The 24786-nt window shown below is 47.7% G+C and overlaps 1 protein-coding gene across 6 annotated transcripts; it reads right to left on the bottom strand.

Moving 5' to 3' along the window:
• Window positions 1-10360: 10360 nt before the first annotated feature.
• LOC123810925 (zinc finger protein 354A) lies at window positions 10361-23931 on the bottom strand. Of its 6 annotated transcripts, none has more exons than XM_045826779.1 (5): window positions 23799-23931; window positions 22645-22732; window positions 18722-18851; window positions 17429-17524; window positions 10361-12506 (listed from the first exon to the last, which is right to left on the bottom strand). In XM_045826779.1, the coding sequence occupies exons 2-5, from the start codon at window positions 22675-22677 to the stop codon at window positions 10942-10944; spliced, it is 1824 nt and encodes a 607-aa protein (XP_045682735.1). In that variant the 5' UTR covers window positions 22678-22732; window positions 23799-23931; the 3' UTR covers window positions 10361-10941. The 6 variants fall into 6 exon arrangements, with proteins under 6 accessions (XP_045682735.1, XP_045682726.1, XP_045682752.1 ...); XM_045826770.1 differs by having other exon boundaries at window positions 22645-22717; XM_045826796.1 differs by having other exon boundaries at window positions 18722-18848; window positions 22645-22717.
• Between the last annotated feature and the right edge of the window lie 855 nt (window positions 23932-24786).

The raw sequence follows: 24786 nt of genomic DNA, 5'->3' as shown, positions 1-24786 counted from the left end.
TGCTATTGATTCTATCTGATGTGTTCATTTGTTATTGTATTCATTTCAGCTTCATCCCCTTTTATGGCTTCTCTGTGTATGTTCTCCTTGAAACGATCTGCTGTTCCCAAGTTCATTGAGCATCCATATAATCAGTGTTTTGAACTCCACATTTTGTACATTGCTTGCCTTTACTTTGCTTAGTCCTTTCTAAAGTTTTGCTTTGTCCATTCATTTGGGATATTCGTTTGTGGGGAACCAAGCCCCCAGGAAGGGGTCAAGAGTTAGGGTCCTGCATTGTGAGAATGATGCTTGGGCCTGTTCCTTGGCCTCGGGGGAGGTGACCTGACATTACCCCGGCCTTGTTTGTTATCGGATTGTTCCCAAGAGAAGGACAGGGAGGTGCCGGAGCCTTGGGGGCGATGCGTCGTGTCCTTGGAGTTAATCTAAACCAGGATGTTCTGTACGTGACCTGAAGGGGTGTGTAAACTTTCTTGAACAAAGACTCTCATTGAGTAGCAAGCATTCTATTTTTAGAACATCTCACTATATAATGACAGGAGTTTTCAATAAACTTGCCTTTTGCCACCAGAGCAACTGGTCGCTCTCTCTTTTCAGTCCGTCACTGCGCGTCTCGAACCCACTGCCTCGCTGGCCGCGGCAAGTGGCGCCCGAACAGGGACCGGAACCAGAGGTCTTCGGGGGACCACCAGAGTCCTGAGATTGACGACAGCAGAGCCTGACAGGACCGCTGCTACAGGGGCCCAGTAAGTATACGAAAGAAAAAGAAAAACGAAAGTAGCAGGGAGTAGACGAAGAGAGCTAATAAAAATGGGGGTTTCACTTTCTACCGAGAGGGAACTCTTTGAGCAGGTATTGTGTTCCCTATTGAGGGGACGGGGAATTTCCACGTCGAAAGGGCAAATCCATCACTTTGTAGATTTCATTCAGCAGATCTGCCCGTGGTTTCCGGAAGAAGGGACTATAAATATAGATACGTGGAAGAAAGTGGGGGGAGCGCATCAAAGAGCATTATCAAACTAATGGTCCTGAGAAGACACCTGTAGATGCGTTCTCTCTTTGGTCTCTTGTTCGAGACTGCTTAAGGGGGGGATTCTGAGCTTGCCAAGTGGGAGCGCAGCACGCGGGGCAGTCTCCGTGCTGCTCGCTCGGCGGAGAATCTATATTCCCCACCACCTCCGCCCGACCGCACCCCCCTAAAATGGGAACCGCCGAACTATGATCAGTCAGAAGTGAACTTATCGGAGAAATCGCGGGTTCCCGGTCCAGCAGAAGTTGATTGGGGGGGGGGACCTTGCTGAGCAGACAGCATCATGTCGCCCCCCTCAGGAGGTGTTCCTCGCCTCGGCCGAGGATGAGAAGCCGGCCGGCAAGGCGGATCCAACCCTGAAAGAATTATTGTCTGTGCTTAAAGAATTAAGGGATGAGCGAGTTCAAAGGGTTAATAAGCAGGAGGTTCAAATGCCCCCAGTCTCAGCTCCCTCTCCTCCGGACCCCCTGTTTGCCACTGGGGTGCCGCTCATAGCCCGTGTAGGGACATCGGCTTAACCCTCCACCAGGATTTATCAGGCACAGTTCTCCGTTACAATTAGCATTGCAACAGGCGCGCTAAGCGGGGGACCCCCTTGAGGGATTCCCGCAGTCTCAATTGTTTCCCGTTATTAGAAGGCAGGGGCAGAATGATCAGGGAGAGGTGGTTGACATTCGTGATTATGAGCCCATTTCCTATAAGGCATTAAAGGAGCTTAAGTTAGCCTGTGCCCAATACGGAGCTACTGCTCCTTTCACTATTGCTACCATGGAGGCTATTGCTGGGAATGTCTTACCTCCTCATGACTGGAAGACCATATGTAAGGCGGTATTGGCAGGGGGAGACTACCTTTTATGGCTGACGGAGTATTATGAGCAGTGTGTAGGCTATGCAGGAACAGACGCAGCTCACCGGGATAACCTTACTGCAGAACAATTGCAGGGGGGCAGGGGAATATTCAGGTGCTGAACGCCAATTGTTATACCCGGCGTCGGCATATGATTTCATCAGATGGGCTGCTACTGCGGCCTGGAAGAGACTACCTAAGTCAGGAGTCCGAAGAGAGGAGCTCTCTAAAATTCGGCAGGGGCCTGATGAGCCATTCCAAGATTTTGTAGCTCGGCTCTTGACGGCCACTCAGCGGATCATTGGAGACGCTGACGCTGCGTCCCATAGTAGCCAAGGAGATGGCTTTTGAAAATGCCAATACCGCCTGCCAGGCTGCCATGAGACCGTGGAAGGGTCGCGCTACCTTAAATGATTATATCAAGTTGTGCGCTGACATTGGGCCTGGGTATGTTCAGGGCCTTACTATAGCTGCAGCCTTAAAGGGACAAACAGTTAATGAGTTCTTGGCTTCTAGAAGAGACAACAAGAGAAGGAAGCCCGGACCGCCTGGGAGCTGCTATAATTGTGGGAAGCTCGGCCACATTGCTCGGCAATGCAGAGGAGGTACCCCTCAGAATTCAGGTTCCGCACAGCCAGCTTCGGCCCGGGCTCCTAGTTTATGTGCCCCGATGCAAAAGAGGCAATCATTGGGCCAATGAGTGTCATTCCAAGAGAGATAGAGGGGGAACATCCTCCCGTCACAGGGAAACGGGAGGAGGGGGCCAGCCTCGGGCCCCCGCAGCAAATATACGGGGCAATGAGCAATCCCGTGCTGGATTCACCTCCAGTATCCAGCAGCCAGACATTTCCCAGCTTAAGCGAGCCACCCCAGGGAGCGCCGGCTTGGACCTCTGCCTCTCCCAGCATGTAACCTTGACCCCTGAGATGGGCATGCAGGCTCTACCTACTGGCACATATGGGCCTTTGCCAGAGGGGCACGGTCGGGTTACTTTTAGGAAGAAGCGGTTTTACCATGAGGGGACTTTTTTGTAGCTCCTGGAATAATCGATTCTGATTATACGGGAGAAATAAAGGTTATGGCAAAAAACAGAAAAAGTGATTATTAACCTACCCTCTGGCACCAGGATTGGGCAACTTGTTCTGCTTCCTTATCAAACTTTTGGACAGCCCTCCCTACAGGAGAAGGGCCGTGGATCCTCTGGATTTGGATCCACTGATGTATTTTTGATGAGGGCCATTAAATTAGACCGACCGGAGTGTCAGCTCCGAATCAATGGAAAGGACTTTAGAGGCATTTTAGACACTGGAGCCGATGTATCGGTAATCTCTCTAAAGCACTGGCCTGAATCTTGGCCTATGCACCCAACTACTACTACCCTCCAGGGGGTTGGACAATCCTCCTCCCCCTACCAGAGTGCCTCCTTGCTTAATTGGTCTCATGAGGAAGGCTCCTCTGGGACCTTCCAGCCTTTCATTCTTCCCCCATCTTCCAGTGAATTTATGGGGAAGAGATGTTATGGAAGGTATGGGCTTAGTTTTGTGGCAACCAGGAACCCCGTTACAGTCTTTTTTCTTAGCGGCCACGGTCTCTCCTGCTTCATATGCGGATCCTATAGCATGGAAGGATAATACACCCATATGGGTAGATCAGTGGCCGCTTTCCAAAGAGAAACTTTCTGCCGCGCAACGGCTGGTGCAGGAGCAGCTAGCGGCTGACCATATTGAACCTTCTACTTCCCCCTGGAACTCGCCTATCTTTGTCATTAAGAAAAAAATCAGGGAAGTGGAGACTTTTGCAAGATTTAAGAAAAGTGAATGCCTCCATGCACCCTATGGGGGGCCTTGCAACCTGGTCTGCCTTCGCCCGCCGGGATTCCCCGGGCACTTATAAAATTGTCATTGATCTCAAAGATTGCTTTTACACGATCCCGTTGTCCCCTGTCGATTGCCCTCGCTTTGCTTTTAGTGTTCCGACCATTAACCTTCAAGAGCCCATGAAACGTTATCAGTGGAAAGTTCTCCCACAGGGCATGGCTAATAGCCCGACCTTATGCCAAAAATTTGTCCAACAGGCGATTCAAGTCACTCGAGAACGATTTCCTGATACTCTGATTATTCACTATATGGACGATATCCTCCTTGCACATGCTGAAGAACGGCGTTTACTTGATACCTTTTCTCACATGCAACAGGCTCTTCATTCTTCAGGGCTCCAGATTGCAAGCGATAAAGTCCAGACTGCCTATCCCTACTCCTACTTGGGATTCCAGTTAAAACCCTCCCTTTTTACCCCTCAAAAAAATAACCATCAATACGTCCTCTCTCCAAACATTACATGATTTTCAGACATTCCTAGGTGAGTTAAATTGGTTGCGACCAGCTCTAAAATTGACTACCGGAGATCTCAAACCTTTATTTAATATCCTTAATGGAGACTCTAACCCTTCTTCCTCTAGATCCTTGACCCCGGAAGCTAAACAAGCTCTCCAGCTGGTCTCTCGAGCCCTACAGGAAGCGCAGTTGACCTACTGTGACGTCACTCGGCCCTGGCAGTTAATTATCATTCCCACCTCGCTGACACCAACGGGCGTTCTCTACCAACAGGGTGTTTTGCAATGGCTCCATGGCTCTGCCACCCCGCGGAAAGCCCTTCTTTCCTACCCTACCCTGGTGGCGGAGCGCGTTCAGCAAGGCCGTAAATTATCTATACAAGTCCTAGGCAGGGATCCTCCCACAATTATTATCCCCTATACTGCAGAGCAATATTCTTGGTTGATGAATTTTAATGACTCCTTTACTCTTGCCTTTGAAGGGTTTGCAGGTGAAATAGCTCATCACCTCCCGCATGACAAGATTCTACAGTTCGCGCACGTTGCCTCTTTCATTTTTCCTAAGGTTGTCGTCAGTGACCCCATCGCAGGAGCCATTTCTCTCTTCACTGACGGCTCCTCTAATGGCAGAGCATCTTTAGTTACTCCTGATAAAACTTATGTATGGTCCACCTCCTTTTCATCTGCACAGGAAGTTGAGCTCTATGCAGTGTCCCGCGCGTTAGAGCTTTTTCAGCAAGCAATCAATCTTTACACTGACAGTCAATATATCGTTCGTGCCTTATCTGTCCTTGAAACAGTCCCTCTGATCCATACTCACAACCCTACTATTTTCCAATTATTCCTTACAATTCAATCCCTCCTTCAATCTCGTTCTTCCCCTTGTTTTGTCGGACATATTCGAGGTCACTCCCGGCTCCCTGGTCCTCTTACGCAAGGTAATCATTTTGCTGATCTTCATACACAAGTCTATCTGTCAGAGGTACAGCAAGCTACGGATTCTCATGCCCTTCACCATCAGTCAGCCCGCTCGTTACGATATCAATTCCGCTTGACCAGGGATGCTGCACGACAGATTGTCAAGTCATGCTCTTCCTGTGCTCCCTTATCCCCTGTTCCTCATTTTGGCGTCAACCCTAGGGGCCTTCGCCCTAACGATCTCTGGCAGATGGATGTAACCCACCTTCCCTCCTTCGGAAAACTTCAATATTTGCATGTTACGATTGACACCTGTTCTCATTTTTTTATGCGCTACACCCCTTCCCGGCGAAAATACCCGTAACGTTATTCTTCACCTCCTTTCCTGTTTTGCCATTTTAGGAACCCCTCGTGTACTGAAAACTGATAATGCTCCCGCCTATACCAGCCGTACTTTTCACAATTTTTGTCTCTCTTTTCGAATTATTCACAAAACCGGTATCCCTTATAATCCACAGGGCCAAGGGCTTGTTGAACGCGCCCATCTTACTTTGAAACACCAGCTTACTAAACTAAAAGGGGGGAGATGGTATGATCCTCGGTCCCCGAAGTTACTGTTAGCCCATTCTCTTTTCGTTTTAAATTTCCTCACTCTAGATACCGAGGGGCACTCTGCAGCTGACCGTCATTGGAGCCCACGTATGAGTCAATACCCACAAGTTTATTGGAGAGATCCCATTGACGGGTCACGCCATGGCCCAGACCCAGTATTAGTATGGGGGAAGAGGGTATGTGTGTGTTTTTTCCTACAGACGCTGAGGCTCCTCGTTGGCTGCCTGAACGCTGTGTTCGTCATGCCCAAGAGCAAAATTCGCAAGCTGACGAGAAGGATGGAGAAGATGTCGCTGACGACACAGCCTCGGATCAGGAGGCCGGAGAAGAAGCTGCGCCGGCTGGCGCTGTTACTTAGCCTTATCTGGCTCTTGAGGCTGTCGGTGAGCGCGGAGGTGTATTGGGCTTTCGTCCCGAACCCCCCTGTCATGCACCCAGTCACTTGGGAAGACAACGAGTTCATTCCAGTTTATGTCAATAACACCCAGGTACTGGGCACCCCTTCCGTCGGACATGTGATACCAGTGAGTGCGATGGTCAATTATTCAGGCATATCTACGACGCAGCCGCTTTGCTTCTCCACCTCTCTGGCAAACTGTACTCTTATTCAGAGGTATGAGGACTGGGACAGTGACTTTAGTAATGGGACTCACTGGGGGTGTTGATATGCTGTATTTGAAACGCAACAATACCTCCGCCACGATTGGCGTAGGAACTCCCCCCTGCTGACATTCCAACTTGCAGAAGTCGGACCCCATCGCCCAGCCAATGGGGACCGGCCTGGAGGATTTGCCATCTCAATCAAACAGTTTGCGACCAAGGGGTTTGTGACTGGAGTGACTTTCGCAACGGCTCGTTGCGGCCTCAAAATCTTCTCTACGGAATTTGGACCAAAAACAATAGAACCTATCAGACTATGTTGTGGAAAGCTGTGGCCTCTCTTCAGTATATTACCGTAGCAAAGAGAGCGGTCCAGTGGATGCACATAGGAGCTCAGGACGCCATCTCTTGGTCTGGAAATCAGAAGAATGTTTCTGTGATAGCTTGTGTACCCGACCCTTTCGCGTTCATTGCTGGAGACTTGCAGGTCTCTCATAATACTGTATATAACCTAACCTGTGATCAGTGCTATCTAACTAACTGCCTTAATCTATCTATGAATGTTAGTTCATTTGCTGTATTGAAACAACCTTCTTTTGCCTTTGTACCTGTTAACCTTTCCACCCCTTGGTATGGGGACCCTGGTTTTGCTATCATCCAAAAGGTTAATGACTTAATGTTGGCCCGCACAAAACGGTTCGTAGGAATGCTCATTACAGGAATATCTGCCTTAATTGCCCTTATAGCTACGGCCGCCACCGCCACCATAGTACTAACAGAAGAGGTTCAGACCGCGGACTTCGTTAACGAGCTAGCTCGCAATGTGTCTGTTGCATTTCAGACCCAAGAGGAATGGGATCGAAAAATAGAGCAGAAGTTGAATGCTCTGTACGATACCGTAAGGGTTGTCGGAGAGGAACTGAACTCTCTCGAGGTCCGCTCCTCTCTAAAATGTCACTTTCAATACTCACATATTTGTGTTACCCCGTTTCCTTACAATTCTTCTCGATTCCCTTGGGATAAGGTGCGGAATCACCTGACGGGAATCTGGCATGATTGTAACACTTCTTTGGACCTCGCCACCTTGCACAAAGAGATACAGGATCTAGTCAATGCCCCCCCATTGGACGTCGACATTGCTCGAGATGCCGAAAAATTCTTTAACACTTTAGCCGGTTATTTTCCCTCCATTCACCAACTCTTGTACAATTGGCTAGGAACCGGAGTCGTTGTCCTTATCTTACTGCTTTGTCTTCCGTGCATTTTGCGATATCTACTTGGGCACATCCAAAATCTATACCTCGATTTAAAAAGACAAAGATTGGATTATAAAAGTCATGAGGCACCTATTGCCTTGTCCTAAACAAGAAAGGGGGAGATGTGGGGAACCAAGCCCCCAGGAAGGGGTCAAGAGTTAGGGTCCTGCATTGTGAGAATGATGCTTGGGCCTGTTCCTTGGCCTCGGGGGAGGTGACCTGACATTACCCCGGCCTTGTTTGTTATCGGATTGTTCCCAAGAGAAGGACAGGGAGGTGCCGGAGCCTTGGGGCGATGCGTCGTGTCCTTGGAGTTAATCTAAACCAGGATGTTCTGTACGTGACCTGAAGGGGTGTGTAAACTTTCTTGAACAAAGACTCTCATTGCGTAGCAAGCATTCTATTTTTAGAACATCTCACTATATAATGACAGGAGTTTTCAATAAACTTGCCTTTTGCCACCAGAGCAACTGGTCGCTCTCTCTTTTCAGTCCGTCACTGCGCGTCTCGAACCCACTGCCTCGCTGGCCGCGGCATTCGTTTCTCATTTTGGCTGCCTCTCTCTATTTGTTTCTATGTGTTAGGTAGATCTGCTGTCTCCCAGTCTCGGACCACCCGTATAAGGGTGGCCTTATATAGTAGGTGTTTTGTGGGTGGGGTGACCCTGAGGCCATCTTGCTATGAAGACTGGTCTAGCTGTTGTGCAGCAGCTGACCCTAGGGATCAGAATTCATTTTCGCAGGGCTCTGGTGCCTGCAGAGTTCACACTTAGGATCTGTTTTATGTGGTGGTAATTGGGTGGTGCTCTGGTGTGGCCTAAAGCTGTCCATCAGATGTGCTGGCTCTGAGGCCTCATGAGAGAACTTCCTGGGTGCAGACCCAGGTCAGCTGCTGCTTGTGCCTGGCCAGGGGCGACCTGGTAGGAGCTACAAAGTGATCTGAGGTTTGTAGCTGCCTGTGCTGTGAACAGAGGCCAGCTGCTACTAATGCCAGTCTTGGGGCCACTTAGCAAGAAGTACTGAGCATGCCAAGGCCAGACACTGCCTGTTTGGGATTTTTGGACCTTTGAGAGATTTTAGGAAAATCCAGAGTGGCGCAATGTCAGCAGCTTTTGAGGAACAACCACTGAAAAAGGTTTGGGCTGGTCGGAGGGTTGAGTGTGGTGAAGTCTCAGGGAATCACCCTGGTGGGGAGAGCACTTGTTAGCCAAATGAATGAAGACTCAGTTAGGGCACCTATCTGTTTGTGGGGAAGGGTTAACAAAGGGAACAGGGGTGTCTTCCAGCACTTCTATCTGGGACAGAGCTGGCCCTTTATCCCAACCCTCCAGCCAGACAATTGTTTCCTCCCTTATGTCCTTGGCACCTTTAGATCTGCTGCACCAGTACTGGAGCTTAGAGCAATTCAGTCCCACAGGAAGTCAGTCTGTGCACGTTCCTTTAAGACGAAACTGTTAAGAGGGCCACAGCAGCCTTCTGTCTCACTTGGACAGAGTCCTGGCTGATTTTCACTGCCCCATGTTGTGGGCTCTTTCTGGCACTGGCAGCCTAGGCTGGGGGACCTGATGTGAGGCTGGGACCTCTCACTCCTTAGCAGAGACCTCCACAGCCGAGCTATCCCTCTCAATTCTCAACTGCCACACAGGTATGGGGTGAGCCCATTTTGCTCTCCACCCCTCCTACCAGTCTCAAAGTGGTTTCTTCTTCATATCCTTAGTTACAGTAGTGCTACTCAGCTAGTATTCAGGTGCTGCTCAAAGGTGGTTATTCTGTGAGTCAGTTGTAATTTTGATGTGGCCATGGAAGGAGGCAAGCACAGTATTTACCTACTTGGCCTTCTTCATCCTCCACATTGTTGGCACATTTTCCCTTGCTTAAAACTTTTAATTCCATTAATTTCAGAATAAAATGCAAACTTCTCAGCATGGCAACTACGTCTTTTGTTATGTGGCCTCTGCCTTCTGCTCAACTTTTAACATGTCCTTATCTTGCTCATTAGTTCCACTTGAGTTTCCACAAAGGTGTCATTACACATGCAGTTTCTCCTTCTATGAAATGCTTATCTCGCCCTCTGGAGAATTATTCTTCTTTCAAACCCTGGCTCAGGTGCCACACCTCTGGAAAGCATCACCTCACATTTCCAGGTTTGCTGGGCTAGGTTCAATATCCTCTTTCTTCATTCTGTGCAACCTCCACATTCTTGCATTGCAATATATTGTCCCAAATTACCTATTTGCCTGCTAAAAGTCGTATTTACATACTGTGACATAATAATTTGCTTACTCATCTGCTAGTCCCTGAATTCCCCACCACTTCCCCCAATTCATGGCTTCCCTAAAGCCTATGTCTTCTTAAACCTCCCAGCCATGCAGTATAGTATCTCCCCCAAAGCTGAGATTAAAAACAAAAACAAAAACACAAAAAGCAACTACTGAGTTGTTTCTAAGTGCTCCTTTTGTTTTCCTGAAATTGACACTATAGAACACCAAGTAAGGATAACATATTTTTTATATCATGAAACTATTGCTGCGCCTTTCAGTATTTTGGCACAGATGTTAAGGTTCATTAAACTTTTGACAGTTCCTCTGTTGCAAATAAATAAATATTAATAGCTTTAAACTTGAAATAATTGTTCATTTTCCACTTGATATATCTAAAATGAAAGTTCACAGTGTAAGGCAGGTGTATTTTCACAATAAATAACTTCAGAGAAAAATATTGAGAACAGAATTACAAATTGGGTAGAAAATACCAAACCCACTGCAATTACTAGAACAAAGGAAGAAAACGGACCTTTATTTCTATTTTTAAATGAAATCCATGCACAAAGTTTGACATCAGGTCAGGAAAAGGACAAACCCCAGCAACTGAGAGGTAGTTTACAGTTCTTCGAGTCTTTTATTTGGTCCTTCTCTCTAAAAACATATAGTTTCTTAGATCACATCTTTTATATGCCATTAAGATGTTATTTTAACAAGCATTACCAGTTTATTTTAAATGAGAAATCCAGTGTACACACCCCACCCCAGCCCAGATATTACTGACAATCACGAATGGTATCTAGTGTACACTGCTGTCAAGATAAAAGGATTCTTCTGTTTCACAACTGCCCGAAGTCAGTGCTCCTCTTGTGAATCTGCTTCAGGTTGTTTTAACAGTGTCTGACAGACACGAACACTTCCCACTTTCCTCATGGTCTATTATGTAGTCAAGACTTGTCCTTGGAATTGAATATCTGATGACTAAATTGTAGAAAGGCTTTTTATGTATGCACCACATTTACTCCAGCACTGTCATGTATTCTGGTAAGCTTTGGTTTAAGGCTTTCACACATGTAAGTCTACTTTCTAGGCGCTCTCTTCAATGTGAATTTTATAATGATTCGTAAGAGATGACCTATGGTTGAAAAGTTTCCCACATGTACTGCACTCATAGGGTTTCTCTCCAGTGTGAATTCTCTGATGGGCAATACGTGAGGAGCTCTGTCTGAAAGTCTTCCCGCATGTGTTACACTTAAAGGGCTTCTCTCCTGTGTGAATCCGCCGGTGCTGAATCAGAGCTGAACTTTGGCCAAAAGATATCCCACACTCCTCACAGCGATACGGCTTCTCTCCAGTATGAATTCTCTGGTGATTGCTGAGGGACGAGTTGCACCGGAATGACTTCCCGCACTCATTGCATTTGTAGGGTCTTTCTCCAGTGTGCATCCTCTGGTGCTGGATGAGGGCGGAGCTCTGTCGGAAGGCTTTCCCACACACTTTGCATTTACATGGTTTCTCCCCAGTATGAATTCGCTCATGAATGATAAGTGTAGAGTGGGAACTTAAGGCTTTACCACATTCATTACAATTATAAAACTTCTCACCAGTATGAATTATTCGGTGTCTATTAAGTCGTGAAATAGAGGTGAAGCCTTTTCCACATTCGTTACATCTGTAGGGCTTTTCTCCAGTGTGAATTCTCTCATGTTGAATAAGAGATGCACTCTGACTGAAGGCTCTCCCACACTCACTGCATTTGAAAGGCTTCTCTCCTGTGTGAATCCTCTGATGATAACGAAGGGATGAGCTGGACTTGAAGGTGTTGCCACATTCATTACATAAATAGGACTTCTTTCTGGAATGAATTCTCTGACACCCAGGAAGAGATGTGCTGCAACTAGATGATTTCCTACCTGGATTATATTTATAGGGGTTTTCTCTAGCGTGGACTTTTTGATGTATAAAAAGGCCTGACCTTCGACTGAAAGATTTACCACATTCTTTACATCTGTAGGATTTCTCCACAGTATGTGTTCTTAGATGTTTATAAAGGGATGTACTAAGGGTAAAGGCTTTCCCACATTCTTTACATACATAGGGTTTCTCTCCAGTATGGGTTATTTGATGTTGAATAAGAGCTGAACTTTGGTTGAAGGCTTTTGAACATTCTTTACATTTAAATAATTTCTCTCCACTATGGTTTTTCTCATGTTTACGAAGGGATGACGTGTTAATAAAGGTTTTCTCACATATACTACATTTATAGCGTTTCTCTGCTGTGTTGCTTTTTGGTTGATTAAGTAAATTTAAGTTCTTTATGAAGCTGTTTCCTTGTATTTCACATTTTGGTGGTGTTTTCTCCCTAGAAACCATCTGTTGCCTAATAAGTACTGACTTTGGGCTGAAGTCTTGGCCAAATTCAGTATTTTTATGTCTTCTTTCTACAGTAGGAATGTTTTTCTGGGTGACTGAAAATATCTGAACAGTCTCATTTTTCTTCTGCTTTCTCTCTAATCTGTTTTCGTATGTGCAGGGATTTTCTGATTTGAAGTCCCAGGGTCCATTACTTTTGGATCTTTTCATTACCAGCTCCTGAAATGAAGAATCTTGCGTTTGAGTTGACTTGGTAGTTTTATTACTGCTCTTCTGTCCTGGAGGGGGAAAAAACCCAAGATGTTTCATGTGATATACCATTTGGCTACAGAAACCAAATTGTATAGAACAGATAAATATTGATGATATTCAAATAAGTTCTTAGTATCTGCCCCCAAAAATAGTTAAAGGGAAATTTTAGGAAATTTAAGCAGTACAGAGAAATAATCAATGAGAGCTTAAGTACTAGGGTAGAAAAAAGTAATAAAACAAGCCCATTTACAAGAGGGTAAGTGTGAGAGTGACCAGGAGAACTGGGGAATGGAGAGAAGGAGCATGAATTGGGAAAGGCAGTCTGAGATCAGAGTACAAAGCCCATGATAGACTCCTACATTATCTTCATGACATCTCTCTTCTCTATGTAATCATTCCTAACCTGCAAAGGTTTCCTCCCTTTCCCTCATGGAAATTCCTCTGTATCCCTCAGATTCACTTGAAAACTTAACTCCAAGTCTTTTCTTGACTCTGAGTTTCCATAGTTCATTCCCCTTATTATAGGACTTACCAGCGTTTTAAAAAACATTACATATCTAAATATTACCCTTTCCTCCTGTAAGGATTCTTCACAAACAAATTAGCATGCCCTATTTACCTTTAGGTCTTCCTGAAGGCACCCAAAATATATACAAGAGTTTTGTTGATCTTCCTTATTAAATAGTTATATATCCCTAATTTGAAAAACGTCAAATGGTCTCAATTATTTATATATTAACTTTATACACACACAAGTTGCCTTACAGATCAGTGCATTACACAGTGATAGGAGGGTTTCAGGGCCAGTTCAAACAGGAGGGCATTACTGAATTAATCTATAGAGGAGTTACAGGTAGACATGAAGCCAAAACTCGCAAGCTAGGAAGGCAGGCTTGCTCAGGTATCAAGCATGAGACAGTACAAGCAAAGTAGAAAGGAGTCAAAAATCAAGAATAAGGTAGGCACAGCCCCAGCCAGTGTAGCTCAGTTGGTTGTACACTGTCCCACAAACCAAAGGGTCACTGGGTTTGATTCCCAGTCAGGGCACAGGCCTGGGTCGTGGGTTCGGCCCCAGGTCAGGGTACCTAGAGAAGGCAGCTGATTGATGCTTCTCTCACACTGATGTTTCTCTCCCCTTTCTCCCTCCTTTCCCCTCTCTCTAAAAAAATAAAATAAAATAAAAATAAATTTACAAAAAGAATAAGGTAGGTATAAATATAAAAAGGTTAAAAAGAAATAACATGATAAAATGGTAAAGAAAGAACTGATTTCGCCCAGACTAGTGTAGCTCAGTGGGTTGGATGTTGTCCTGCAAACTGAAAGGCCATTCGTTTGCTTCCCAGTCAGGGCACATGCCTGGGTTGTAGGCCAGGTCCCCGGTTGGGGGCACAGGTGAGGCAACCAATCAATGTATCTCATTCCCACTGATGTTTCTCTCCCTCTCACTCTCTAAAAATAAATAAATAAAATCTTTTAGAAAAAGAATTGATTTCAATAAATATTAAAACTGGGTAAGAACACAATTCATTGAATATTAAATTTTGACAGGGGAATGGTCATGCACACAGTTTGGCATTTTCTCCTGTGTTAGAGGTAACCACTTAAAGGGCCCCTTTGTATCTCATTGTATTTGAGATTGCTATTTGACATTAACTTTCTTACCTATGTACACAGGCCTTCTCCTTGGTGAGCACGATGTATTGTGCTTTCCTTTTTTCTTCTTCTATCAGTACTCACTTCTCAGTTTCCTTCATGAATAACTTTTCCTGTTCCCTCTTTAAAACTAGTATTCCCTAGGGTTTGGGTTTTTTTTTTTCACTCTACACTCCCTCCTTGATTAATTTTATATGCACCCATATCTTTACTACTTACTGTAAGGGAAAGAGGAGTTTTTCACTTTCTGCCCAACAACTTCCTAGCTCATTTTCCATCTAAGTCTTAAAAAATTAAATGATCAAATTTCAATATATTATTGGGTGAAAGTATGGAAGTCAGTCCCATGCACACAAAAAATTGGAGTACACTTGTTCTGGGTTTAGTAAATTTAGTAAAATTCTGCAATTTGGATTCTGGCCTGTAACAAGGTAAAGTCAGAGATCCTGCCTGAGGCCTGTATGTAAAGCCTGCAGTTTAGTGCCCACCTTCACTAGAGCCCTGAGCACCTGGGCACAGGCACCTGCGGCGTTTTGCTTCCCACGCTTCACTGCAGTCTCCCACAGTCTCCTACACAGTCTCCTTGTCTTAAGTCTTGCTCTCTGCCAATTCAGTTTCCACACTGTAGCTAGAGTCCTCTTTTTAAATCAGTATATCTCATCATGCTGCAAACTTCCTTAGATCCTCCAACTCATCTTTAATGGTTTAAATACAAGGTCCAGAGTTCTTAACGTGGTGATTGAGGTGTTCCACAATCTGACCTTTGGCCACCTTTGTCATCTCCCTCCCCTGGCTTCTTGTCAGGTATGCCGAACCATGTGCAGTTTCTGGATCACTCCATGCTTTTTCACACTCCTTTATCTTTGCATGTGCTGTAGACATCCTTTCAACTCACAAATAGTTATTAAGTGCCTACCATGGGCCAGGTAACATTCTAGGGAATGTAGACAATGTGATGACTTTAGACAGAGTTCTGGAACTTACACTTTGGAATGTGTGCTTGAGTGTTGAGGGGAAGGGGGGAAATGAAGTGACATATAATAAATAAGTAAATAATAAAAGCCATGTGGATATGTGAAGAAAGGCTTCCCTGGCAAACAAAACAGAACACAAAAGTGTGGTGACTTCAGAGGACCAGCAAAGAACCTACATTGCTCAGGTGCATAAGCAAGAGCCAAAAGTGTAAAGGAGACCGAAGCAGAAGGTAGGGGCCAATCATGTTAAGGCCTTATATGCCATAGCAAGGACTTTGGAATTTTAATCCTCTCATAACAGAAAGCCACAGGGAAAATGCATGCTCAAGTTACCCACTGCACAGAGGACAGAGGGGTGGGGCACAAGTGGAAGCAGGAAGAAGGGAAACCACTTAGGGGGACACTGTAGGTAGGCAGGTGAGAAAGGGGTGAGGGTGCGGATGATTTCACCAGGATACACCATTATGGAAATACTAACAGGACTGGACTTGCTGATGTTCGGCAGGCTGGGTGCTGAGAGGGAATAAAAATGCCAGGGTCGCTCCCAGATGGCTAGCCTGAAAATAATGAAAGCCCAGCCCCATCTGCACGTAGCTCCAACGTCTCTCTGGAGAGCTTTGGACTCTAGTCTTATGTCCTGTTCATTTCATCCAAAGAAGGCTTATGTCACTCAGGAAAGGAGACACCCATTCGGAGCAGAGGGCCTGAGGCACCAGAGGGGAAAAGGGTTGCTTCTTTGCTCTTTCTGGCCGTCAGCCCAGCTCAGCCCGCATCCAACAGCAGGACTGACACCCTCTGCCCTGCTCGATCCAGTCTACAAAACCTGGCCCCTGGCTCTGGACGAGCACACACATTCTTTCCCAGTCAGAAATACTCCACATCCTCAGGGAAGCCTGGCCACCCCCACCCCCTGCTCTGCATTCTCAGCACTCTGTACCTTCCCAGGAGGTCCAGGCCAGAACCTGCCACCCCGCACACTGTGTGTGCTCGGTTCCCCAGCACGTGTCTCCCACTAGACGGTGCAGGGTCTGTGTCCTTCTGCCCCCAGCTGCTTCTCCCCTTCCTCTCCCGATGCTTCCTTCCTAACCCACCTCATCGATGTTCCTGGGATTCTGTCTTTCGCTCTGCTCCCTTGCCTGGTCAGCTCAGGGCCTCTGATGCCACCTCTGCACTGATGGCTCCCTGACCTTTGAGTTCCAAAGGTCAGGGTGTACCTTAAACTGCCTATGGGCAGTGACTGCCAGAGTATCTCAATCTCATCTCAAATGGGCCCATGCCACACAAAACTCGCCCTGTACTCTTAACAAGGGACCCTTCCCATTCCCTTCTGAACCCCGCTGCACGCCTCCTTCCAGGCCCAGTTTCACCTTGTGCCTGAGTCTCTGGGAACTCCCCACATCTAGTTTTGCCTCAGTTCAAATCCATCCCCTGCAGTGCTTCCAAACTGCCCGTTCTTATTAATATCAAGCTGCTAAGAACTTCATGGATCATTCTCCATGTGAAAATCAACAGATTTCATGTACATGAAGTCCCCTTCTATCCCGCCCATTCTCGATCTTCTTCCAAATGTAACGGTTACCAGCTAAGCTATGCCCTTAGTTGTCCTCTCTGTACTCACCTGCATGTTATACTGTAGACACACACCCACATACTTTTCTTCAAACACAAATGCTGACACGCCACAGCAATGCTCCAGAACTTGCTGTGCTGTGGGGGGAGCTCTGTCCACACCCGGTGCTCTCTTTCCGACCGTGTGGCAGAGCAGGGACAGACCGCAGCTCCGTCAGCGGTGCCTTTACTGAAGGACGTTCGACTGTTTCTCATTCAGACCAACTTCTCTAAAGTATCAAGGACCATGTCATTCTTCTGCTTAAAGTCCTCTGTGGTCGCTCATCGGATGGCTCACATCTCTAACCACTGTGCCAAAGCACGTTATAACAGAGCCCCCGACAAGTTTCCTAAAGTTGCTTCTCTCCTCGTCTCATTCTTCCCCCAAGCACACACCCTGGGCCTCAGTCAGAACGAACTACTGGCAAGTGCTTCAACACACCATGTTTGCAGAATGAACATATGAGAATGTTGCTGCCCTCCTCTGAAACAACAGGAAAGGGCGAGAAGAGAGACCCTGATGGATTCATTTGTGAAGTGATTACCAGGGAAAAAGAGGACACTTGTATCTGGGGTCCTCAGTGCATCCCTTTCCAGCACTTCCTGCGGACTGAGGACCCTGGGGACACTTTCCTGACCGTTGTCCCCATGCCGCACCTTCCACTCGCCAGACGGCTGCCTGTGGGATGCCCAGGCCCCTCAGCCTCACTCACCGGGAGTAGCGTGTCTGCGACGTTCCTCCTCTGCCTTCCAGGGCTCTTCTCCTTGCTGCAACAGGGAGATCACTTTGGGTTTGGAAAATGGGAGTCCTGCTCACAGACAAAAAGGAAAAGACTTGGTTTTGTTTTGCTATAAAGAGCTATCCCAGATCTGAGTGGAAAACAGGGGAGGGCACAAAAGCTTCAGTGGGGTGCTCAAGTTGTGTCCCCATGACATGAGAGGTATGTTAGGGAAAGGAAGGGACTTGCAGGGCGTGACTATGTAATAATTAGTGGTATAGTAGGGAAACAGCATAAACATGCAACCTTGATTCAGAGGGCGCCATTGGCTTCCTACAGAAGGTAGAACGTGTTACGTGTATAGACTGAAATAAAATTCACTAGCAGGCATCTATGGAAAGCACCATGTACCAAGGAGCTTGTTTAAAAGGAGAAAATACTCCCTCATTCCCTTTCGTGATGGCAGTGGTCAGCAAGCTTTAGGTCACAGGCGAAGTCGAGACTACTGTCTATTTATGAATGACCCTTGACCAAAGAGTGGTTGAAAAAAAGCCGAATATGTTACAGAAACTGTATGTGGCCCACAAAATCTAACATATGTGGGAAAGGCAGGTGGTGGGTCTGGGGAGGGTCCGGGGACTGAACAAAGCCCCCCCACTGACAAGGGCAAAGAAACCACAAAAAAAATCGTTGCAAGAAAATAATGCCTGAACCACGAAGAAACTTCTAATGTGTAATTTTACAGAGTGCAGGGGATGATTATCAACACCACCTCCTCCATTCCCACACACGCCGCAACTCCATGTACACGGGGCAGTGTGTTTTTAGGATATACTTGTAAAGATCCCGTAAGGCCAGTCTCTGAGTGAAACTCAGTGAAAGTTTAGTAGAAAACCCACAGCTCTTATCCAGGAAAGCAGGTGCTAAGTCACCCCAGTTTCTGGACTGGAAAAGAGAACTAGGAAAGGCAAGTGGCGGGTCAGTGAAGAAGGCTGAGGAACGCTTTCTGCTGGGAGCTGAGCCACCAAACGCAGAAGAGTCACATGGGAACATGATGCCTGAAGTGGGAGGTGATCTCTACTGTGTAACTGCAGACTGTGCCACCCCTGGGGCAGTTCCATGTCTATAAAGGGGAAAGGTTTTTCCTATTTGTTTTTGGAGAGCTAATCATGCAATCCTCAGGCCAAACTCCGCCAGAGTTTCTCATGACCCACAGCTTCTACCCAGAAAAGCTGGTGCCGAGTTACCCCATTTCTAAACTCTGCACCACGGGGACAGTGTCCTCACCCAGTGAGACCAGGTGACTGTAGTTCTCCAGCATCACATCCTGGTACAAGCTTCTCTGAGATGGACGCAGCTTTCTCCACTCATCCCGGGAAAAGAACACGGCCACATCCTCGAACGTCACTGACACCTGCTGCGACAAGCCACCCCAGCGCACCAGGACCCCGTCACAGAGTGAAGAAGGGGGCGGCGGGGAGGTAGATGGGTAATCATAAAACGCTTGTTCAGAGATTCCCACAATGTACTCCTCAGGTTTGGTTACTGTGCTAGAGTGGCTCACAGAATCCAGAAAAACAAGTTATTTACTAGATTACCGGTTTATTATAAAAGAATATAATGCTGCAACAGCCAACGAGATGCACAGGGCAGGCTTTTGGGAAAGGGGACTGGAGCTGACACACCCTCTTAGGAGATGTGCCACTGTCCCAGAATCTCCATTTGATACAGAGATCTGATTAAGAGAACTCAGATCACCTGGGAGAAGCAGGGAGGGCCATCGGAGTTTGCGAGACAATTGTGGGCAGTCTAGGACAGAACTGGCTGAGGCTGAATGCCTCCAGAGCCGATGGAAATAAAAAGAGGGCTGGTTCTGTGGCTCAGGGAGAGCTCTGACTCTTGAGCTGGCTCTCAGCCTCAGACTCTAGGCTCTTCTTCCTTGAGGACGCCTGGATGATGGTGCTGCAGCTGCCTGCATTTCCCAACAGACAGTATTTTGGATGGGAGGGAACTCCAGGCACAGCCTAGGACTGGGCTGGCCTGGCAGAGAGTGGCAGGGTTATTCCTTGGGTGTTCTAGAGGAGATGGGCTCTGAGTCAGAAGCCTTCCATTGTTCCAAAATTGCATAGTTTCTGTACATTACATTGTTTCTAGTTTATAAACTAACCCTATAGAAACAAAAGAACTAAAAACTAACAGGGAAAAGCTAGGAGAACTCAGGTGCTGGAGTATAGGCTTATGTGATTAAAGCTGTGACTTGACAAGATTCAGTAACTGCTCTTGAATAAAGACCCCTTTCCTTTAGTACCAAACCTCTGCCTCTGGAATTCTTGCACAGATGGCAGCAGTAGGCACAGGACCTCAAGTGCTGCTGGGTGACACTTCCACCAACCGAGCAGCTCTCGAACCTGGTCCCTTTGGGTTTCTATGAAGGCTTCATTAGGAGGGCACGATGGATTAAATCACTGGCATGACTGACGAAATCATCACACAGGCAGGCCACGGGGCGGAAGGCTGAAAGTTTCAACCTTTTAATAAGGGTTGGTTTGTCTGGCAACCAGCCCCAGTCCTCAGGTCACCTCATTCGTGTCAAGTCTGGTGTGATTGAAAGGGCTGGTTAGGAATAACGAAACACAACCATTTCACCTTTATTGCCTTAAAGTTATTTTAGATAAAAAACCCAAGTATTACCAATCACTTAGGGAATTAGAAGTGCTTTGGAAGCTATGTGTCAGAATCTGGGATAAAGACCAAATATGTATTTTATATTATAAATCAACACATATAGCTGCTCAGTGGTAGAGACGGAATTCCAACCCAGGTGAGTGTCCAAGGCGCCCTTCTAATCCACTCTGCAGAACCACCCATCAGCGCCCACCTCACAGGTTAGCAAATCAATGAGATCCTCCATTTACTGGAGGGGAAGGGCGGTGATGGTTACAGAACAATGTGAATGTGCCGAATGCCACTGAATCATACACTCAAAAAGGATTTAAGTGGTAAATTTTATGTATCTTTTTGCACAATAAAAAGTTAAAATGGTAAAATACAAACATATGTACATATATACATAGATAAAGGTTCATAAAAATGATTCCAAGAGATGCACACCAAAGGGGTGATAATGATGATCTCCAGATGTTAGGGTAACAGTGACCTTAAAAAAATTTATTTATTTATTTTTAGCGAGGGGAAGAGAAGGAAAAGAGAGGGAGAGAAACAATGTGTGGTTGCCTCTCACATGCCCCCTACTGGGGACCTGGCCCACAACCCAGGCATGTGCCCTGACTGCGAATCGAACTGGTGACCCTTTGGTTCACAGGCTGGCATTCAGTCCACTGAACCACACCAGCCAGAGCGGGTAAGAGTGATTTTAATTTTTTCCTTATACATGTATTTTTTATTCTCTGAATTTTTAAAATGAGTGTGCAAGCAATACATGTATAATAAGGTAATTTATTGGCATATGTGGGAATACAAAAAATGGTCTTGTCCTCAAAAGAACTTACAATCCAACTGGTAGAGAAGAAAAACCCATGAAGTAACTTGCTCAATGACAGAAAAAGTGTGGCTGGAAAAGACTGAAGGCCGCCTCTGCCTTCAGCCCTCCCCTTTAGAGAGAGGGACGCCAGGTCCAGGGCAATCAACACTCGGGCCACCTCACTTATTGGTGACAGAGGCAGGACAATCATTAATGTTTTTCTTTTTCTTTTTAAGCCAGTACTCAGTGTACTTTCTCCCTGGTCATCAGTGTCCTGTCAGTGAGTTTTCCACCCGGTCCAGGCAGTACTGACGTTAGGGTAGCGGGCAAAGTTAGGGAGAATGAAGGACGGGGTTCACTCACACTCAGGGGGGAGAAGATTCTGGGCAAGACAGTGATGTGGCTCTGTCGGAACGGATGGCAAAGCCTCAGGAGCAAGTGGCCCACCTGTGCAGTGGGAGGCGCTAGCTGCAGTTGGTTAAGGTCAAACACCACCAGATGCTGTGGGTCCAGAGGCCTAGCAGTACAGGGCTGGGCCTGGCCTGGTTCTGAAAGCTCACCAGAGCAGTGGCTGGGGGACAGCAAGTGGGAACACAGAGTGCCACGTACCTGGGTTTGAATTCAGGTTACTTGACTTGTGCTGCTGTGAGAATGGGAACAAAGGTAAAGCCCCCAGGACAGGGCCCAGTTTCATTACCTGTTATTGCTAGATGAAGAAGAGTGAAGAAAGGACAAGCATCCTCTAAGTCCTAGGGACACTGCAAAGCAGTTTCTCTCTATGGATACTAATGCAATCGTTACTAGAGAAATGTGGTTCGGCTACCATGACAACCACATATTTTGCCCGGCCTTGATCTAAAGTTTCCAATTCCTGTGCCCATTTTACAGGTGAGGAACCAGAGAAGGAGAGGTGGAGGTATTTGCCCAATGCTCATAAATGGCAGCAGAGGACATGGGTTCAAACCCAGCCATCTGACCCAAAAGCCCCACTTCCTAACCACTGTGCACACTGCCTTTCCACTGCCAACATCCCACGAGACCCTCCCTGCTGCTTCCTGAGGAGCCAACAGACCTCCAACCCTGTGCCTTCCAACAGGGCGATCAGGCATTTAAGCCCTGGCTCACAGTATGGGGTCCCTCCCTCATTCCCACACAGAAAGATGAAAGTAGCTGGTCAAGATCAGTTTTCAAGAGCTGCAGAAGCAAGGCACACAATCTGCAAAGTTAAGAGGGAATAAAAAACTAAAACTATGGATTGGAGAAGCCTGGGGAAGGTATCACCAGGGCTCTTAGGGGTAGCAAGAAAAAGGAAAGTATTCCCGACAAGGGTAGGGAGGGAGGTGTGGGTGAGCTAAGGAGGTGGGGCCAGGAAGCAACTCTGTGGAGTGTGATATTTGTTCTGTCCCCAAGTGATATAAGGTGTGTGGCATCTTACCTGTCAAATTAGTAATCATGCACTGAGTTGAGATTAATGCAAAAAAGTGTGTCTATTTCAGAAAGAAAAGGGGACCACTAGACATGGATTGGGGGAGGAGGCAAGCATCCACCACAGAACGCACCATCCGCCAGGGTGGAACAACTCTTCCAAGGAAAAAGGACTTGGGTTCCAAACCCTGGGGGAGGCTGCACTGGGTAGAGAATTTCAGTGCGAGCGAAAACGGAAAACAAACAAAAACAAATAAACAACAACAGCAACCTGTCCCTAAGACCTGAGATACAGTGAACTCACCTGACAGCTTGCTTCCCTCTGCTCAGGAGCCATGTCCTCCTTCGCTGCTCTTCCCCCCGAGGACAGGCAGAACCTGCAGAAGGCAGACCTGTGAGAAGAGAACGGGAGCCAGGAGAGAGACGCCCCTTCCACTTTCCGCCCCCAGAATCAGCAGCTCTCAAATCCTTAGACCACCTGAGGATGCCCCACATGCCCTCCGAGAGAGACCTCAGGAAGAACCAGGAGCAAGCAGGACCAGGGAGAAGGGCTGGGCCAGCCGGTGCGGGTGCCAACCTTCCCCTGGCTTGGAGAGGACCTAACACCGATCAGCAGCAGCAGCAGCAGCAGCAGCAGCAGCAGCAGCAGCAGCGAATTGGGGCCTTGCTGCAAGCCAGGCCCGCCTGCCCCGTTCAGTTCCCCAGCGCTGCGGGCACCTTCAGCACCCCCACTTCACAGAGCAGGAAACTGAGGGCGGAGTGGGAGCAGCTCGCGCTCACCTAGCCGGCCACGACGCCTGGGACTCCCACCGCGGCTCTGGCGCGTCCTCTCTGGCCTCAGCGCGCTGGCGACAACTTTCTCCACCGCAAGCTTTTCCCACCCAGGGCCCCTCCCTCCTGTCAAGGACTCGATTTCCAGAGGTTTACCGAAAACTGCTTCGGAAAGGGTAAACATCCGCTTCCCCAGGGAGGGGAGGGGCTGCTTTAGAGCAGTGGGCACAGAAAACAAAGACCCGGGTCAAAGTCCCAACTCTGCCATTGGGGGAAGTCAGAAATTCACTTCTCGCGGAAAAGAGATCGTTGGGCCCGTTTGCTCCCTTGGCAGGGCAGCGGCCGCTGGGAGGGGAGGAAACACCTTTCCTCTCAACGCCCGCAGCGGACTCAAAGGCCGGCAGGGGCCGGGCGGCAGGGGTCCGGCGGGAGCGGGAGCGCGCTGGGAATGGTCGGGAGGAAGCCGGAGGGGAGCTGGGGCCTGGGGCAACGGAGGCGAAGTGCAGCGTTCAAGGGCATGCCTGCAGGGCAGCTCCAGGGGCGCAGCCGGACAGAGCTGGGGTGCCCGGGGCTTGGCCCACTCGCGCCCACAAAGGCCCCGCTCGTGCTTCTCAGGCCTGTGCCGCCGCGCATCCTCCCGAGGCCCCGGTCCTCCCTCCCGCACCCGGCCAACCCTCCGCTGCTCACCTTTCCCAGGCCTCGGGTATTGCCCGGGTCGTGCCTCCGCGGGAGGGGGACTCCGGAACTTCCCCGGCCGGAGGGCTGCCTCCCGTCGAGACTCCCGAAGGTCTCCGGCCGGGGAAGCCTCTCACTGGGGCGGGGTCCGGGATGGGCGGGGCAGGGGGCCGGGCAGGGACGGCCACTAATCACTCTGGGAAGTGTAGTCCACGCCAGGACCCGAGTATCCTGGGAAGTGTAGTTCTCTGCGCTTGGCGGGTCGCTGGTGAGTCTGCGAGTCCCTAGACCCCACTTCCGGACTTGGCGCCGCCGTGAGTGTTTCGCAGAGTCCTGGGTTCCCGGGTCTTCGGTAGGGAAGGGGAGATTCCGCTCCAGCCATTCACCGAAAGTGTGTGCGCTAAGCCAGTTGTAAGCAGCTGGAAGTATGCCGGTGAACAGAACGGAAACCACTGCTCTCCACAACTTTGGGCGAGGTACAACAAGGCATGGACAGAATTGTATAACCTTTTCAACAGTGTGCTATCTATCTGGCTGTCCTTTTTATAATGCATACTGAGAACTTTCTCTACCATGTCTAATAAACATCCAAGTTCCATTGCAAGAATGCGTTGTCCAGAATGTCTGTTTAGTGCGTAAGGATGAAACTCCACCCTTCCCTTGCTTTTCTGTATGTTCCGAATGTTATGACAGAACACAGTAGTAATGGTGGCGAGACCAATGCAAGTGGTGGGAAGACAAACATATATATGTGAAATAAACTCATTATTTTAATAAACTCATTTTTAATAAGTGAAAATACCTCCGTTAAAAATAATTTTGGATCTAACAAAAATGGACGAAATATTTCAACAGACATCGATTGCACCAGTGAAGACATAGATATCAAATAAAAACATGAAAATGTGCTCAATATTTTAGTCATTAGAAACCTTCACACTTAGACCCCAATGAAATACCATTACACAGCGACAATACCAAGTGCTGGTGAGGATGTAGA

The sequence above is a fragment of the Phyllostomus hastatus genome, unplaced genomic scaffold, assembly GCF_019186645.2.
Source record: "Phyllostomus hastatus isolate PE091 unplaced genomic scaffold, TTU_PhHast_1.1 phas_contig_150, whole genome shotgun sequence".
NCBI classification, from domain to species: Eukaryota; Metazoa; Chordata; class Mammalia; order Chiroptera; family Phyllostomidae; genus Phyllostomus; species Phyllostomus hastatus.
This window is presented reverse-complemented; position numbering and strand designations above follow the sequence as displayed.